At 43.5% G+C, this 16210-nt stretch overlaps 1 protein-coding gene across 5 annotated transcripts in view; it reads left to right on the top strand.

The window, feature by feature from the left end:
• Positions 1 to 2723: 2723 nt before the first annotated feature.
• The window catches only part of LOC308476475 (cilia- and flagella-associated protein 337-like), a 33293-nt gene continuing 19806 nt past the window's right edge, over positions 2724 to 16210 (top strand). For 4 of the 5 annotated variants that reach the window (XR_013985915.1, XR_013985916.1, XR_013985917.1 and 1 more), the window contains exons 1-13: positions 2724 to 2941; positions 6610 to 6892; positions 7577 to 7630; positions 8881 to 8964; positions 9286 to 9351; positions 10016 to 10246; positions 10829 to 10908; positions 11312 to 11404; positions 12611 to 12656; positions 13130 to 13176; positions 14446 to 14563; positions 14680 to 14749; positions 15954 to 16197. Coding sequence is in view for 2 of the 5 variants with exons in the window: in XM_081004086.1 (XP_080860212.1) it covers positions 2856 to 2941; positions 6610 to 6892; positions 7577 to 7630; positions 8881 to 8964; positions 9286 to 9351; positions 10016 to 10246; positions 10829 to 10908; positions 11312 to 11404; positions 12611 to 12656; positions 13130 to 13176; positions 14446 to 14563; positions 14680 to 14749; positions 15954 to 16197 (1502 nt within the window). In the remaining 3 variants the exon portion in view is untranslated. The remainder of the gene's footprint in view (positions 2942 to 6609; positions 6893 to 7576; positions 7631 to 8880; positions 8965 to 9285; positions 9352 to 10015; positions 10247 to 10828; positions 10909 to 11311; positions 11405 to 12610; positions 12657 to 13129; positions 13177 to 14445; positions 14564 to 14679; positions 14750 to 15953; positions 16198 to 16210) is intronic. The other variant, XM_081004087.1, reaches the window with a different exon arrangement.

Genomic DNA, 16210 nt, shown 5'->3' on the forward strand with positions numbered 1-16210 from the left:
GATGCATCTCTTTACTGTGGCCTTTGAAAGCTGAAGAATTTATTTGTGTCCTCCATGTATTGGGGGTGTGTGTGTGTGTGTGTGTGTGTGTGTGTGTTGGGGATTGGTTGTTTGTTACTGTATTAATTGCATCTATATATCCTGTAACCCACACTGGGACTGTTTGATGAAGGGCAGATAGAAAATACAATCAATAACAATAATACATGTATAAAATTATGTCTGATGCAGAGAAAAGGGGCTTGGAGCAATTCATTGATGAAAAGGCTACCAGTCATAGCGGCTGTGCACTACCTCAAGAATCAGGTACTTGGAATACCAGCTGCTGTGAAACACAAGCAGTAGGTCTCATAGGGCTTCCCACAGACATCTGGCTGGCCACTACACTGGACTAGACGGTCCTTTGGTCTGACTGAGCAGGGTTCTTCTTGTGGTCTTAGCTCAGAATTCAGCAACAAGCTAACCAGCAAAGTAATTGACACCATAAAAAGAAGTAACACACTTATTGTTCATAGTGAGATGACTGTGCAATTCAAGAAAAATAGCTGATGATTTACAGTTGGCAATGAGAGGTCATAGCAGAAATATCGCCAAGGCAAGAATGCAAATGGCATGCATCAACCAAAATGAGGACTTGTTTGGAGGGCTGATTACAGGGCAGTAGGTGCGGTTATTCAGATGTAAAATGATGACTTTCAAGTCTTATTATGGCTTCAGTGTGTTGGTTTTGGCTGAGGGAGGAGGCAGGAATATTGTGCATTAAATTATTATGAAGTGTGTCTCTCTCTCTCTGTGTGTGTGTGTGTCCTATATGTATTCTGCTGTATCACAACTATCAAGCATAGTCAAACTACCTTTACACGCTGTTATCAGCTATCTACTGTTAATCTCTCTCTCTCTCTCTCCGTCTATTTTTCCCTTGAGATTTGATGACTAAATATCTGGCAGATGGAGTGCTGCCTATTATCAGGCTGCCTGCACAGGCCTGAGCCAAGTTTAGCTCTCCCCTGAAATAATTTTCATTCTCAGAAAAAACAATTAAGCACTGATAGATAAAACACAGATTATGACCAATAAAAACAGCACTGTGCTAGCCGCTGCTGGAGCACTATAACCCAGTTCTGTTCCTGAGGTTATTACACAAATTCTTTAGTTTTTTAATATGTGCCACATGCCTTCAGATTGAGGTAGTTGTGGTTTTCTTACATTTCACTTACAATGCGAAATGTACTAACTGGAGCACTCTGAATCATAATGGAATTTGCTGGCTGGTGCTATTAATTGAAGATGAAAAAAATCTAAAAACCAAGACTTGTGCTTTGTATAACATAATACAGAACAGGACATTCTGGATTCTCTTAGGGCTGTTTTGCAAATTCTTCCTCTCCTTTTTTTGTAAACTGCGTGGTGTTCCTCACCAGGCAAAGAAGTGATTGTGCAAAAGTGAATGTCATGTGCTTTTCTCCCTCTCTCATCATTTCAGTTTTTCAACACCAGAAGAAATTGTGGGGTGAGTCAGAAGCAGGAAGATGTTGCTTCCTGCCATAATTCTCTTTTGATGTTCCTTCTTCCCTGCTGTAAGTTCACAGCTGTTTTCTATCAGAACAGGTTAAATAGCCATTTGCCTTGCTTTCATTCTGGGTAAGAATCAGGGCTGAGCGGAGTATGCCAATGTTTGGAGCTGAACCGTTAACATCTAAGAAATTCCATACCATGTTCCACCATCATAGCATGGGCCCAGCTTCTGGGTTCTAGGTACCTGATAATTTAAAAAACATTATCAGTGAATATTCCCTCCTGAACTAGCAACTCTTGCACAAAATTGATGTTTGAAGCCATCAGGGACAAAGCCTTTTGGATTATAAGTGGCATGTAAATAAATAAATAAAAACAAAAGGATGTGGGGATACCTTGTCCTGTCACTCTTAGGCTAACCTATACTTAGCAAGGTTGTGGTGTACATAAAATGGAGGGGAGAGAACCGCAATGAATGCCAATCTGTTCTACCTGGTGGAAATGGGATTTAAAATATTGAATTTATACAAGTTCTGGCTTGACATTAAAGGACAGCTCGAAGCTGCCTAACACACCGTATACATTTAAAGCATAACTTTAACGGCCAAAACAATATGCTCTGACTTAAGGTCCTACTCCTACAGTGCCTCAGAACTTGCTTTTATCAGGCTTGGTGGCAGAACTAGATACAGTGGTACCTTGGGTTACATACTCTTCAGGTTACAGACACTTCAGGTTACAGACTCTGCTAACCCAGAAATACTACCTCAGGTTAAGAACTTTGCTTCAGGGTGAGAACAGAAATCGCGCAGCAGCAGCGGGAGGCCCCATTAGCTAAAGTGGTGCTTCAGGTTAAGAACAGTTTCAGGTTAAGAACAGACCTCCAGAAGAATAAAGTTCTTAACCCAAGGTACCAGTGTACTCAGGTAGGTAGAGGGACATTTATTGTGGTACAGGTGGCACCTTTGAGAATCACAGCTCAGGGCCCTTCTACATGTCACTTACAGTGCTGCAGCTGCTCTCCCCCCACTAATTTCCCCCTCAATGTATATATATTAGCAAAGGGTATACAAATGTGCACATGTTCCCCAAGACTCTTAAGCACCTAGCAACACCCCTGCCCTGAGGGAGCTGCAATGCATAATCCCCAAGCTGTGATGCTGTGGGACTTGGAGGAGGTGCTAAGTAACCTGAGCTGTGGTAACTGTGGACAGACAAGCTCTAACCAGCAGGCTCCAATCTTAGGAACAAGTGGGCACCCACCGCTGCCTCAGAGGAGTGGAAACAGCAGTGGCATTGTGAGATTCAGTTGCTGGCACTGGGAAGGGTGGTGTTCTGGTATGATTTCTGGTGCCAGAATGCCTTTGGGGAGAAAAGTGAGGCCAAGTTCTGCTTCAGGACACTTAGAAACATCCACACTTAGCAGGTAAGAGGTGAGGGGGAGGGCGGGGAGGATTTGTTAAAAAAACCTCTCAATGCATATAAATTAAAAAAAACATTACCGGCTTTTAAAAATAATAATAAAAGGAGTTTGGGTGCAGACTGAGTCCAAGAGTGACTGCAGTGCTGATCAGTATTGTTTGGAAGCTATTTGCTTGTTGTCAGGGAACCAAATGCTGTTCTTTTGCTTTCTTATAAATTGTCAAAATTTTCAAACCCTAACGCGAACAGTTCCTTCCCTGAGACACGATCGCTTCACATTCTATCGCCTTGGTGAATTCTGTATCACTAGTGCACATTCTTGCTGCGAAAATCCTTTTTTGTTTGTTTGCTTGTTTTGTTTGCTCAGTCTGCTTTGCTTGGGAACGTGCAACGGATTATAATTAGCTGCTCTCACACACCAGTACTGCCTGAGAAGGAGAGCTCCTTGACTTGGTTTCTTAGAACAAGAAGGATAAAACAAGGCTTAACTTTTGCCATATACAAATCAAAGAAATAAATAATAGCGATTTTGGGAGGGAGGGGGTGATTGCAAAGGAACAGTATTTCCTTAGTCAAACTACCAATTATATGCAATTAGATTCATGGCATGGAATGCACTTTGTGGAACACATAGCCCTGTGATGGCCTGGGACTTGGGCTCGGACTCGGAACCAGAGGAGTCTCAGTCCGCACCGGATCCTTTGCCTCAGGCATCATCTGAACCAAGTCTGGGGCCTGATCCTGAAGAGTCCCAGTCTGTACAGGTTCCCCTGCAACAAACCCCAGCTGGGCCGAGTCAGGGGCCTGAGCCTGCCCTGGCTCCAGATGCGGGGATTACCTCATTGCCTCCAGCTGGGCCATCACTTACAGCTGCTCCACTACCGGTTGGTCAGGGGAGGCTGAGGCGGTCCCTGGGTCTAGTAACCCACCAACGTCTCCCGAGCTGCAGAGACTGAGGTCTGAGAGAAGGAGAGACCTGAGTACTTGCAGGAGGAGTGCTCGCCTTTGGGCAAAACAGGGAGGTGAGTCACCGGGGGATCAGGACCGGCCGCTACTCCGACAAAGATAAATGGCTGTTGGACCCCGCCCCAGGTTGTGGGAACAACATTGCTCTATGCCAGATCCTGCCTGAGATCCTGTACCTGTCCTTGTCTGTTTTCCTGCCTTGGCCCTGTCGGACTGACTCCTAGCGGAACCTTCAGATTCTGGTCCAGTCCTGGACCGCATTTCATGGGTTACCCACTGGGCCCAGCACAAGCCCAACACCCTGCAAACAAAAGAGACCCTAGAATTGTAGAGTTGGAAGGGGCCTTGAGGGTCATCTAGTCCAACCCCCTGCAATGCGGACATCTCATCTAGATCATAAATGGCAGATGGCCATCCAACCTCTGCTTAGAAACCTCCAAGGAAGAAGAGTCCACCACCTCTCATGGGAGTCTGCTCCACTGTCTAACAGCTCTTACTGTCAGAAAGTTCTTATTTCAGAATCTTGCTTATAACTTGAATCCATTGGTTTCAGTCCTACCCTCCCTAACAGAAGCATGGGGCGGGGGGAATACAAATCCTGTTCCCGTTTCCTCTTGATTATATTAAGGTTTGAAGTATTGCTAAGAGAAGAGCCAGCAATCATCAAGCATCATGGATCGAGTGTTCATAAACCAGTTATAAGAGTGTTATACGACTGTTTTCTATATGCAACTGTTTTATATCTAAATTTTTTAAATAAAAATTATAAAAAAAAACAGTTTAAAACAGCAGCACATGCATAAAATCAATTCAATTCCAAGACAGATGCTGAGATGGAGATTTTAGAAGGTGTGTTAATTTCGCTATGGGCATTTGATGCGGTTTGAATCTCTCTGTGTCTCTGCTGCTTTCATTGTTTCTCAATTCTTTTCTGGGAGGTAGGAACAGAATAGTAGCCCACTACTTTTCTGTTTGTTTTTGTAGAGGCATAGTTTTGACATGTAATTTGCGCCCCATTGCAACACTTCGACACACTCCCATTATTATCCTTCTCATCAGCATCCTTTTAGCAGCATATTTTTTTGGGGGGGGGGGTACAAATGGCAACAAAACACTTTTTCACCTACTTAATTTTATTTAATTTTGCAAATGTTTTCAAATGGATAAGTGTCCGTAGCATTTTTTTAAGCACACTGCTAAAATGGCATGGTTAGGCACACATTTACTCCTGTAGCCACACAACTATGCTACGCCCACTAGTATAGTTATAACAGCAGGATATTCGCACACAAATAGCGCCATGCTCATAGAACGATGGAGAGTCGCTTGTAATTATTTTTGTAGCTTATAGTGGAAAATCAATGACTAGGTAGCTCTAAAACTACACATTCTAGAAGCACTCCCAATTTATCGCCTAGCCTTTGTCCAATGCTGCCTCCTTGTGAATTTAAATAGATTAGCATTTATTGTTTTCGTCTCTGGGAGAGTTGCACATAAGGCAGCCAGCCGTACAACACTATACACTAGTTTCCAAGTTGGCCGTCTCTTATGGTACCCAACCCAGGAAATTAGGGTTGTATTAAATGACGCTGCTTAGCTGACATTAAGACTTCCAACCCCATTGGACACCAGCCAAGACCAGCTTGTTGTTGACTTGTCCATTTACATTTAATCTTCTCCAGCACATGTTACGGAGGCTGACAATAAGCAGAAATATTTGTATGACTCACCCACCTTGCCCCTACAATCCTATTGCCCAACCAGTCACTCTAGGTATGGTTTAATATAGGAAATGTCCAGATTTGAGACATGTTAATGTGTCTTCTCTTTTCTGCGGTGCCATTGTGCAGGTGCTTTGAGAATCTGAGTGATTCATTTCACCTTGTTATGCCCTCCCTTTCCCTCCCCTCCCCATTTAATCACATGATAACTGAAAAATGTGAGGGTTATAGATGGATAGAGTTGTGTCCCTGTGTTCGCACTACAGTGGTACCTCGGGTTACATACGCTTCAGGTTACATACGCTTCAGGTTACAGACTCCGCTATCCCAGAAATAGTACCTTGGGTTAAGAACTTTGCTTCAGGATGAGAACAGAAATCGTGCTCCGGCAGCGCAGCAGCAGTGGGAGGCCCCATTAGCTAAAGTGGTGCTTCAGGTTAAGAACAGTTTCAGGTTAAGAACGGACCTCCGGAACAAATTAAGTACTTAACCTGAGGTACCACTGTATACCGTTCAAGCACATTTCCACCCTCAAGTACTTCTGGGCCTCACAGTTTATTTTACCCCTCACAGAGTTACAATTCCCAACAATGCTTAAAAAAACTACAGTGTCCAGAATTCTTTGAGGTGAAAAATGTGATTTAAAGTAAGGTTACCAGACGTCCCTGTTTCCCGGGGAAAAGTCCCTGGATTTACACTTCAGTCCCCATACAAAATCCATTGAACTTGAAAAGTGTCCCCGGATTCACTGAAACAAATCTGGTAACCTTAATTTAAAGGAATTGTGCGTGTGCATAAGCTGTAACTTGTAAAGGAAGCTGTTACCTCAGTCTGGAAACAATCTACTGTTGTTTCTACTGTTACTTCTGCTACCGCCAGCAACTAATAATTAATGATAGGTAATTTATTATTAAGAGATAGTTAGTTCATTAATAATAATAATAGCAATGTCCATGCCTGCCTTCTGGTGTTTGTGCTCTGACAGCATTCTAAATGAGTTGAGAGAGACGACAGATACAACAGACCTTCTGTTTCGACGTGCGCAGACTTCATTAGGAGGGCGCAGGTTGCCAGCTGCGTCTCCAGTTTCCCTTAGCAGTTTTTCAGAAGCTCGGGAGGAGGAGATAGAGCAGCTTCCAGAATGGCTGCTGAGGGAGCTGCTGAAAGGGCAGCAGAGGAGTCACTCCATTGGACTCATGGAAAATATACTGGAGAGCGAAAGCGTTCACCATCGCGTTGACTCATCCAGAAGCCAATGGAAAGGAAAGGTATAGTGAATTCTCTTGCTGGGCTCCGAAGGGCTTTTCAAAATGGTAAATGCTATGAGAGGACGAGGAGATTCTGAATTTGTTGGATGACAATGGGCTCGCTGGCTTTCCATGATGTCAGAGACCAGTTCCCTCTATAGAGTCAGTTAGAACCGCACAGCACACATTGCAATCTCCACTGAAAGCCACTTTGCAGACACACACCCAACAACCACCTGGAACATGAAACAAAGAGACAGAGGTTCATACACCATGGTTCCAACTACTTGCAAACATTATGGACAAGGTAGGAATCGCTTGGCATTGGGAAGCCTTTTCCCCCACAGCATCCTGATAGCATATGCTCCGGGTCTGGTCCTATCATTAGGCAGAATGAGGCAGCTGCCTCAGGTAGCGGATGATGTAAGGCGTCATCTAGTGGTAGTGGGGTTTTGGAGGACTGGGCTGTGTGCCAAAGTGGCTCACTGGGTGGGGTGGAGCTGCTACACTAGCTTCCTGGCAGGTGAGTCACAGTGATTTACTGGGGGGGGGGGAGGAGCAAGTCTGCGGGAACATAGGTTGCAATGAACTGAAAGGTGTCCTCAAGTAACCTTAAATCCATGAGCACCTCCCAAGTCCTAAAAGGGGCCCATGTGCATCATCATTTAATTATTCCATTTTTATTTTTATTTTTGTCTTGGCAAGATTGAGCAGCAAGTAACTCTGGAACAGCTTCAAAAGCTACATGTGGCCTTTCAGGTATGACCATCCCAATGAAATCATATCAGTGTATATTATTTCACTGATAATGTATATCATTTCACTCTGTATATTGTTTCGCTGTTAACATATTGACTGGAAACAAACTGTTCTCTCATACCAATTACAGAAGGACACCTATTTAACTTGCATTTATGCCTCAGAAAGTTTGGAGTAAGAAAGTATTGAGAAAGTGTGTTCATGAATTTTGTTAAGAGATTTGTGCCTGCAAGAGAGCAATGTAATAATTACTGATGTAATGCAATGCAAGATAAATATCAGTTCTGATCATAGCTGTCAACATTTCCCTTTTTTTAAGGGAAATTCCCTTATTCCGAATAGGATTCCTCACAAGAAAAGGGAAAAGTTGACAGCTATGGTTCTGATATGTTAGCTTGCAAAGATATCTCAAGCTGGCTTTGTGGGCCCTGTGTCCAGCCCTCACCTGCATCCATATCCTTGTCCTCTCCTCTCTTCCCCATGCACTGTAGTCAACCAGGTGCTGTGGAACATAAGAGTCTCCTGGAGCAGGTCAAAGTCTCATCTAGTCCAGCATCCTGTTGTCACAGAGGCTAGCCAGATGCCTCCTGGAACCTCTCAAGTAGGACCTTAAGTCAGGTCTTAACGTCCAATGCATCTTAAAGTCCAATCACATCCTTAGGGTTAGATGCATCAAACATCTCTTGGGAGTTCTGGTTTCATGGACTTCTAAGGGTTCTTTATGAGCAAAGTACTGACAAGTGTCTTTGACATGGAGTAGAGAGAGGCTTTCAGCAAAGTCTGTTAATAGCCACTTCTGAATGAGTGAGAAGCATAAGGAGTTTTTGTTTGGCTTGCTTATGTGCCTTTAATAAAAGAAGCAGCGATCAGCAGGCAAATTGTATTATGATGACCTGGCGTGAAATGTTATTACTTGCTAATTACTGAACATCAAACTGCTGTTAAAGTGACAGCCACAGAGCAGGATCAAAAACCGGCAAACCTAGAAGTGAATCAGGTCTGCCTTGTGACATCGAAAGCAGCTCAGGGACAGGGTCCCCAGGAACCCCAATACACTGAGAGTGTCTACTCAATTTTGGGCAAAGACATGAGATATGAATGCAAACATTGTGCTTTATGTTTGCATTCAGGTTTGATCACAAGTTTGATCTGCCCAGGGAGAAAGAAATAGTACCAGAATGAGGCTCTCTTGGCAAGTCTGCTGCCTTATAATAGCACACTATATTTCCTGTTGCTTTATCTGCTTCCAGGACTTAGAAATTAATGGACATAAGTATTTGGATGTGGAAAACTTCAAGCGCACGTTGAAGAAATGCATGGGATCACAAAATGCAGTAAGCAAAGCACAGTTTGAAAACCATACTGCAATGGCTTAATACCATAGATGAGATGGAATGGGGAGAGGGGGAGGGGAGCACTTTCTGTCCTGTATTTAGGCTCCAGTGCTCTACACACTGGAGTAAGTCAGTGTAGCTTGCATCAGTGTAGATATGCACAGGATTCTACTGTTAGCCTCTGGCTTCCATGCCCTTAATCTTTGTTGGTGCCACCATTTGGGGCAGTTCATATTTGCTGGATTGAAGCTAGAAACTACCTCATGTAACCTTGACCGTTTGTGTGTTGAAGGTTGTTGTGTACATCCTTTGCTCCTACAGAGTGATGAACAAATAGAAAAGCTTTTCATGAAAATTGACTGTTCTGCAACTGGCAGAATTCGTTGGGTAAGTGTGTATTGGAAACCCCAGTAAGCGATAATTAATTAATTGCTTAAAATAGGATGTGACTATGAATGAGGAGTACAACGCTTATTGGAATGAGTGAAAAGATGATACCAAGTCACGGAATATGCCTCTGAAACAAAGATGTTAATGTGTTTCTCTATAAAACAGGGCACTTGCATCCCCAGATGTTGCTGAACTACAATGCCCATCATCCCCAACCACTGGTCCTGCTAGCTAGGGATGGGAGTTGTAGTCCAACCACAATTAGGACCCCAAGGTTGAGAAAGGCTAAAGCATGCTACGATTTCCCTTGCCGCACGAGGTGTTAAGGTTTGGCAGGTGGAGGGGCTGGTTCTCCCAAATTTCTCCTCCAACCATACACATGTATAAGATTGCATTATCAATGTGAAGTTTCATCCTTAAAGTGTGGACACTGAACTTCTTAGTGATACAACAAGGGTCTTGCTTTCTCCCTTAGTTGGTACTTCACAATGCATACATTACCAACATTAGTTGGCTCCATTTTAGCAGTGATGTGTTTATGATGGCATTGTTCCTAGGAGTAAGTCCCATTGAACACAGCAGGACTCACTTTCAAGTACATACGCATGGGATCTGGCCTCTTGAGCACTGAGACAATGACTGTCACCTTTTTCCGCCCCAGCATGACTTCTGCACATACATGCAGCTGGAATATGCTGAACAACATGAGTCATCTGCCCGGTTGAAAGCGGTCTCTTTTGCACTACCTGCCACCATAAAGGAGATCCCACATGGAGAGCCTGTGCTGAAAATTTGCTCGCTGTTGGATAGCACATTGATAACAGCTCGAGAAGACGGACATATTTCCTTCTGGTCACCACAGCTCAAGCTGATACGAAGCAAGATGGTGTTTGTATGTCACATTTTCTCATGTCATAGGTTCTGGGATGGCCGGTTTTACTTATTTATTCATTCTCCAAGGACCTCAAAATGGCAAACATGGTTCTCCCTCTCCTCATTTATTCCTCACAAAAGCCCTGTGAGGTGGGTTATGCTGAGAGGCAGTGACTGGCACAAGGCCTGCTTATTTATTTTGGTTTATATGCCCTAAGTTCTGGCAAGATTACATTTTAAAAGTTCCTCCTCATTCACCTGAACTTCCTTAACATAAAAGGTTTGTGTCCTCCTGTCTTCTACCCAGGACTGTCTGTAACTCAGCTACTTTTAGTTCAATTTTCCTTTGAAAATATGAGAGCCACAGTATTCATGATTCAGGAATGATTGCTTATTTCCCTACCCTCACCCCTTACATTTAAATCCTGCCTGTTTTTCATCATGGAACCCAAGGCAGCATACTTGTGTGTGGCTCCAATGCAGTCCCCCATCCAAACCCAGATCTACATTGCTTCAGCAAGAAGGTGGCCTCAGGTGCCTTCAGACCATACCTTGGAGTTAGCAAGCAATACTTAACTTCTTGCCTTTTCTCTTTTTTAAGGAGAAAGCCTACAGAAAATCTAAGTGGTTGATGGATTTCACTGTCATGACACCATATAATAAGTTGATATTGGGAACTGGGTAAGTGCCCTATGCGCAAAAACTCAAATAAAAGCCAGTTACCAATATATTTTTTGTCCAAAGCTTTGGGGTTGACTGGAGAAAGCTGCATAAACAAAGCAGTTTGGGATCTTGGCCAGCATTACAGGGTTGGCATAGCGGACAGGGCATTGGCTTTGGGGCTAACTTGATGGGATATTGGAGATCAGTAATGGAATCTCTTGTCTCTTTGAATGTTAACAAATAGAAGCTGCAAGGGTCCCTCAGTTAGGGTCACAACTTGGGGGAAGGTTTTGAACCCTTTCCCCAACACTGTTTTCAGAATGAAAATCCCTCCTTCAAATGCTAATTGCCTCCTTATTATGAGAAACCAGTTCATACAACCCATGATAGTAAAATATATAATATTTCAACTTTGTGACAGGGATCGCGAACTTCAGCTCTATGAAAGCTCCAACTTTGAACCCTACCTTCAAATTAGTGGTTTAGAAGCTATACCTTTGAATGTGGATTACTGGTAAGGCACTCAAAATTCAGGTCTTATGTCAATTATCTTCTAATAATTATGGCATACTTCTATATGTGTGGCTATATCTATTATTACACTTATATCCTCTTCTTCAAGCTCAGACTGGTTTACTTGGAACTCCCAAGCAGGCCCAGAATCAGGACCCAACACCCTCTAGTCACTGGCGGAGGAAGAGGAGTGTGGGGGAAGCGCACCTCCCCTGGCAGCGCGACCCCCAGGGTGCCATCGCAGCTGCTCCCTCAACCGTGCTGGGCGCCCCGCCCCCAGGACGTGTGCCAGCCCTGCCCCTGCCTGCTCTCCGCCCCCCGGTGCCGGAGCATGAAGCTCTGCCACTGCCTCTAATAGCTACCAAGGCCCCAGGACCTGTTCTGAGTCTCCTTGGGCTGAATGCCAGCCTGTGTTAAGTTGTCATTTTAATTTCCCCATGACATTAAATGCCGCTTTGATTTCTCATGATGAATGCCCTGAGTGCTGATGCTATAAAGCATGACTGCAGGAAACCACAGGAAGGGAGAGTGCCATGGTTTTATATACTTATGAACTTCTGAAGATTTATTTCATGTTTGAGACCTTAGAATTCTTATAACAATTGGTTAACTGTGCACTGCGTGGAGACAAGCTGGCAAAATCAATAATAATAATAATAAGGTAAAGGATCCCTGATAGTTAAGTCCAGTCGCACACGACTCTGGGGTTGCGGCACGCATCTCGCTTTACAGGCCAAGGGAGCCAGCGTTTGTCCACAGACAGTTTTTCCGGGTCATGTGGCCAGCATGACTAAGCCGCTTCTGGCGCAATGGAACACCAAAACCAGAGCAGCACACGGAAACACTGTTTACCTCCCTGCCAGAGCAGTACCTATTTATCTACTTGCACTGGTGTGCTTTCGAACTGGTAGGTTGGCAGGAGCTGGGACTGAGCAACAGGAGCTCATCCAATCGCGGGGATTCGAACCACCGACCTTCTGATCAGCAAGCCCAAGAGGCTCAGTGGTTTGGACCACAATGCCACCCGCATCCCATTGGCAAAATCAATAGTTTGTGCTAAAACCTTGGGTGTTAACATAATCTCCTTTAGATATGTCTTCAGGTTTGTCTTGGAAGTTATTGTGCAATCCAAAATATTATTTTGGCTCAGATTTTAAGCAATACTTAATTTTTCTTCCTCTTTGTCCCCCCCCCCCCTCCAATTCAGCTACACAGATCGTGATGAATGCATGGTTCTTTATGGAGATGACCAGGTGTGTATTGGGTAAAATGCTTGCTAGGGAAACTGTAGGCCTTAAAACTCAGTGGGTGGGGAACCCAGCTTGCCACAGCTGCTGTTTAATTCCCTGGATTATGGAGTAGATGTGTAGGGAAAGTACAACAGATAGCAAGAGAATGCCAGAGGTTGTACAGTACTGGCTAGGTGCAGTATGTATGGCAAAGCAGAGGACTTTCAGATAAGCAAGGTTGGACTAAGGGAGATCCCTCTCATACATCCCTCCCGTACATAATTTTCTAATGGGAAATCTCCCTTGCAACCATGCCTGCGTTCATAACTACATGCAAAGCAGGCAATCGGTACAGATTCCCTATCAATAAGAACAGCTGCTGCAAGAGAATCGTACTCATCCTATTAATCTCAGGGGTTTTGTCTTCAAAAGCCTGAAAGCCTCCCGATTGTGACCTTCCTGCAGTTTGTTTTCAGCATGTTTCTTTGTGATTGCAGGGCTGTGTCAATATCTTGCTCATCTGCTCTGTGGGAGAGGTCCTAAGGCAAGTGTTTGAAAGTGTCTGTTGAGAATTAAAGTAGACATTTCGTTAATCATTCCACAAAAGGTGTGCTTCCAGTTGCCAACTTCCCTGAGCAACAGTAGCCACAAACCTGGAAACAGAAAATAATTCCTAGAAGAGGCCCCATTATTTTGGGAGGTTTGGAGCTACTATTGCTGTGTTTCTACAGTGGGGGCTGTTTAACATGGCTGATGCAGCTATTAAGTTTGGATTCTGGAAACCAACTTTTCTGGGTACAGTAAGCAGTACACATTCAACTTGTGCTCATTCAGCTTTACGCATTTGGCAAAAAATGAATGGATGAATGAATGAATGAAAGGGGGGTGGAAAGGGGGCAGGGTTCTGGGGGAAATGACTTTGTCAATCCCACATGCCATTGAACCCAATGGGTTTTGATTACAGTGGTACCTTGGTTTGCATATGTCTTGGTTTGCATACGTTTTGGATTACAAACACATCAAACCCGGAAGTGCGTGTCCCAGTTTGCAACCTTTTTTTGGATTACAACCCATTTTTGGGGGGATTACGAACAAATTTTTTTTGGAGGCCCCATTGGCGAAAGCGTGCCTTGGGTTACAACCTGTTTTGGTTTACAAACGGACCTCCGGAACAGTTGTAAACCAAGTACCACTGTATATGCGATTTTGGCTTTAGGCATGATCCCTGGAACGTAACCCCCGTATAAATTGGTGGTTTGCTGTACAGGGCCTAAGCTCTTCTGCAATACACATGACCATGTGGCAACTGAACTCTAGTGCAGAAGAGCATTATTTCACTGCTTCCCTGTCTCTGCTCTGCTGCAGATAGAAATACAAAACTAACAAAAGGTTAGGGTGGCATCTAGGAGGACATTTTCCAGCTGAACAGAAGGGGAAGAGGAGCATCTACTCTTCTTAACAAAGGGAAATAACTTGACTCTGTGTTTCAGTACTTAATTGGAAGGTCATGCAAGAACTCAGGGCTCTCTCTAGCCAGTTGTGCAGTGTCCTCTTCAGTCAATTATGAAGGTGATGCAATTGGCTTTAGAGCCCACAAATGAGAAAGGTTAGGGACCTACGAGGTGAACTCTGAAACAACAGAACGCGCTGGGGCTCTGAGAGCTTCCACTAACGAACTCACAACATTTTGCAAATCACAAAACAAAGGTCAGATGCTTCCTATGGCGATAAATGGCCAAATTAGGAACCCGATAGCATGGACAAGCTTAATTATTTTTCTTTAATGTTATTATGTTCTCTGAACATGTTTCAGAACGTGGAAAAAGCTGCCCAAATCGGAAAACCTTCCAAATATTAGCCTTGAGAATGCAGCTCTTTCTCCTAATGTCACTTACATCCGTTGGAAAGTTCATGGAGACTGGGTTACTCAGGTAAACATTGTAAATTTGGGCCAAATACAATTATAAAACAATCTTAACAACACAACATTATTTAACCAATATTTTGTAGCATTTTGATAATGTATTATTGTTTTCTGTCTTTTTAGCTGAAATACTATGATTCTATTAAAGCAGTCATTTCTGCTTCAAGCCATGAGCCTACAGCCATAGTAATAGGTAATTATATTTCTGCTTTTGAATCCAGGAAGTTGTTCTTACATGTTTCCATTTGCTTGGCTTATATACAATTTCTTTTCCTTCCCATGTTACAGTGTTGTAGTCACGTTGCAAGTACCATCCATGTGATCAGTCAGGATGAAAAGTTTAGAGCAGGATGAGGAACCTCTGGCCTCCAGAGGTTTGATTTTTGATCTGATTTAATAGTTGTACTCTGCCTTTCAATTGTTGAGCTCAAAAGCGGCTCACAATAATCACAGTAGTGTTAGAAAAGCAACGAGCATTTCAATCACAATAATATCAAACACACTAGTATATAGATAAAGCAAACAACAATAAATTCATCAAAAAGAATTAAAAGTCATGTGGCATATACCAACAGGGAAAGGTTTGAGCTTCTTTTGGGAAAATCACAAAAATCCAGACATCTTGCCAATTTAGAAGTAATACACATTTTGAGGGCCCCAATTACCTAACTGGCTGGAGCAGACAGATCCAACAGGGCTCTGCTTATGTACTTCTAATGGCAGGTTCTACTTGTGGTAGATTCGTGGGTGGCGCTGTGGGTTAAACCATAGAGCCTAGGACTTGCCAATCAGAAGGTTAGAGGTTCGAATCCCCGCTACGGGGTGAGCTCCCGTTGCTCGGTCCCTGCTCCTGCCAACCTAGCAGTTCGAAAGCACGTCAAAGTGCAAGTAGATAAATAGGTAGCTGTGATGTATTGGGAAGTGAGAAAATGGAGGTAGGCAGATGGGCAGATTACATGATGGGATGTTGAGGCCTTTTGTGTCTTCTACTGTCAGCTACGTTATGAAGTCAATTTCTCTTCTCTCCAGTGCTTTTCAACCAGACCCCACACACCCCATGTCCTATAACTATCTGCCTATTTGAGCAGTGTGTGAAATCATCTTTCCCTGAGAGCAATTTCTTGATGCCTAAATGGTCTTATCTGTCAGACCTGTAGAGTTCAGAGTCTGTGGAGTTCAGTGGTGACCACTGAAGATCATATTTACATGTTCTTTCCTTTTACCTAGAATGTGGAAAACTTCAAGCACTGCAAGAATCTCCCTCCTGTTTTCTTAAATGTTAAAATGGTCTGCATTTTCCAATCCCAAAATGTGAGAGTGTTTATTGTGTATTATCAGTCGTGTCAAAGTCTACTTGAGGCCTGATGGTTGATTCAGAAACATTTGCCCTTCTACAGGTTGCGTTGTGGGAGCAACCAATGTTGAGCAACAGATGAGGGAAATAAAAGAACACAGGAAAGATTCCAAGGCAAGGAAAGCACAGTCGGTCCTAGGATCTCCCTCCCATAGAGCTGAGGGGGATCAGATTGTTTTTCGAGTCCACAAAGGAGTGAAAACATTTGCACTTAGTAAAAAGAATAACCTTCTTGTAACTGGTGGGATGGATCGAATCATTCGGATGTGGAATCCCTATATGCCTGGGTAAGATTTTATT

Source organism: Podarcis pityusensis, assembly GCF_964106645.2.
Source record: "Podarcis pityusensis genome assembly, chromosome: 4".
NCBI lineage: Eukaryota > Metazoa > Chordata > Lepidosauria > Squamata > Lacertidae > Podarcis > Podarcis pityusensis.